The following is a 2,266-nucleotide window of genomic DNA, read 5'->3' as shown; positions in this document are numbered from 1 at the left end:
CCCCCCCCCCCCCGTTTCTCATCCTCTCTAGAGAAGCCACCATGGAGACGGGACTACTCTGTCTCAATGCTCCGGAGCAAGGTTCAAGGGCAGATACAGGGTCTCCACCCAGAGGACACTGAAAAACTGAAGTAAAGGGCCTGGGGACAGGGAAGGGGTCGGTGAGGGGTCTGCTGAGGGCTACCCCACCTAGCTGCAGCCCCCGCGGGGCCAAGCAGGGAAGGAAGGAGACCCGGGGGAAGCCAAGGCTCCAACGCTGGGCGGGGATCGGGCGGAGGCCGCCAAGCCCCAGGGGGGGTCAGCGCGACCTCCATCTCCAGCCGTGCGCTGGTTGTCCCCAGACCTCCAAAGCAGTTTTCTCCCCAACCCGCCACCCCCCGGCCCTGGGTCCCACCACAGCGGTCAGGTCCTGTACAGTTTTGGGGTCTGTCTCCGCCATTGCTCCAGCTCCAGACTTCTGTCCGTTTCCCCAAGTTGTCTCTATGGCCAGTGTGCGCCTGCGCGGTAGAGTAGACACGCCTCCCGAAGCGCGTGAGGTTATATCTGCGCTTGCCCCGGTGCCCTAGAGACCTCTGGGAAATGAAGTTTCTGTGGTTGACGGTAAGGATTGCAACTGAAGCGGGTAAAGGAAAATTCTAAGGGGGCGGAGCACACGTGCTGGCTCCGCCTCTCTCCAGCCCACGCCTTCTTCCTTCTCTGCATGCTCCACAGTCCTAGTCTCTAATCCTGCAACAGATTTCTTTTCTCTGTGGACTTCCTATCACCGTCACCCTTTGTCCCAGGTACCCAGGTCTCCAAGCCAGTCCCAGATGCTGTGCTCCTCCCCGGCATCCATTATGACTTCATTCTCTCAGTATCTCCGACACTGTCTCCATCTTCTAACCCTGAACCTCTCTTCTCACTTCTTTCCCTGAATCTCCCAACCCATATACTTCCTGCACTTGCTCAGCTGGGATTCATGTGTTGTCCTTTATGGACATAGTTATTCCTTTTTCATCCTCCTTAAGCCAGGCTCTTAATTTTCCTGGACTGTCTTCACGCAATCAATGAGTGGATATTTATTCAACATTTACTATGTGATGAGGAAGGAAGAAAACAAACATTTACTTTGAACTTACTATATCCCAGACACTGTGCTAATTAAGGTGGATATTCAAATAAAAGCTGAAAAGACAGACCCTGCTCTAGCAGCATGCATTCTAATGGAAAAAGACAACTCACAAAAAGAACAGAAAAAGGGAGGAGGAAAGGTTTCTGGAGCTCAAGGTTCTACCACAGTTTTGAAATCTAAAAGTCAGGAATTGGAAGAAACAGAATGGCTGGCAGATTTCTCTCCTCTACAGAATGGAGACCCTGGGAGGAACTTATCAATGGGTAAAGGAAGCAGGTCTTGTGAAGGAATATTTCAGGTTAAAAAAGCTATAAGAAATGATTAGGTGGTTTAGGTCAAGAATGCCCTGAGCCCAGAAGGGAGTTCCAGAATGAGACAGCATATGAGGCATGGTTTTTAAGCCCCAGATGTCAAGAACTGGAATGGCAGGTAGGGTGGGGTTGGGGATAGTTTTTGCTAAACTCTAAAGATACAAAAAAAGGAAAAACCAAAGGTCTCTGTTCTCATTGCACTCACATTTGAATGGAGAAAACAATATACTATTACTGTACCTATGTGACACATACAGGAAGAATTTTATTCTTAAAGGGAAAGCACTGGTAGAAAGGGAGAGAAGGAAGACAGAATCCAAACTCACCCATTTCACTCAGGAATAAGAGTCAGTTAGGTGGTACAATTAATGGAAATTTAAATCTACCCTCTTCAAATTCAAATTACCCATGTTACTGGAACTTCTTGATTCTAGTGACTTAAAAAAATGTATCAGGTCAGTATTCCCAGGCCTCAGGGAGTAGGGATGAGGGAATGGATCCCCTTTTTTACCTTCTCTTCCTTTGCCACTAATCCACACTTGGCCTTCCCATTAGTGCACCTAAAACAAGCTGAACTTTTTTCTATTTCTGGACCCTCTCACCAACATTTGGATTGTAATAAAGCATTTTTTTTACATTTATTAATATTCATTTTTAACATGGTTACATGATTCATGCTCCTCCTTTCCCCTTCAACCCCCCCCCCCGCATCCCCCCTACCCATGCGCATTTCCACTAGTTTTGTCATGTGTCCTTGATCGAGACCAATTTCCAAAGTGTTGGTAGTTGCATTGGTGTGGTAGTTTCGAGTCTACACCCTCAATCATGTCCACCCCGACCCATG

General features: G+C 48.1%; 1 protein-coding gene across 1 annotated transcript in view; it reads right to left on the bottom strand.

The window, feature by feature from the left end:
- The window catches only part of HSBP1 (heat shock factor binding protein 1), a 4,796-nt gene extending 4,306 nt beyond the window's left edge, over positions 1-490 (bottom strand). Inside the window, exon 1 of the mRNA XM_044660958.1 lies at positions 395-490. Coding sequence (XP_044516893.1) covers positions 395-439 — 45 coding nt within the window. The 5' untranslated portion in view covers positions 440-490. The remainder of the gene's footprint in view (positions 1-394) is intronic.
- Positions 491-2,266: the final 1,776 nt, after the last annotated feature.

This window comes from Gracilinanus agilis, chromosome 2, assembly GCF_016433145.1.
Source record: "Gracilinanus agilis isolate LMUSP501 chromosome 2, AgileGrace, whole genome shotgun sequence".
In the NCBI taxonomy this organism is placed as follows: Eukaryota; Metazoa; Chordata; class Mammalia; order Didelphimorphia; family Didelphidae; genus Gracilinanus; species Gracilinanus agilis.
The sequence above is the reverse complement of the archived record's forward strand: the minus strand, read 5'-3'. Positions and strand labels throughout refer to the sequence as shown.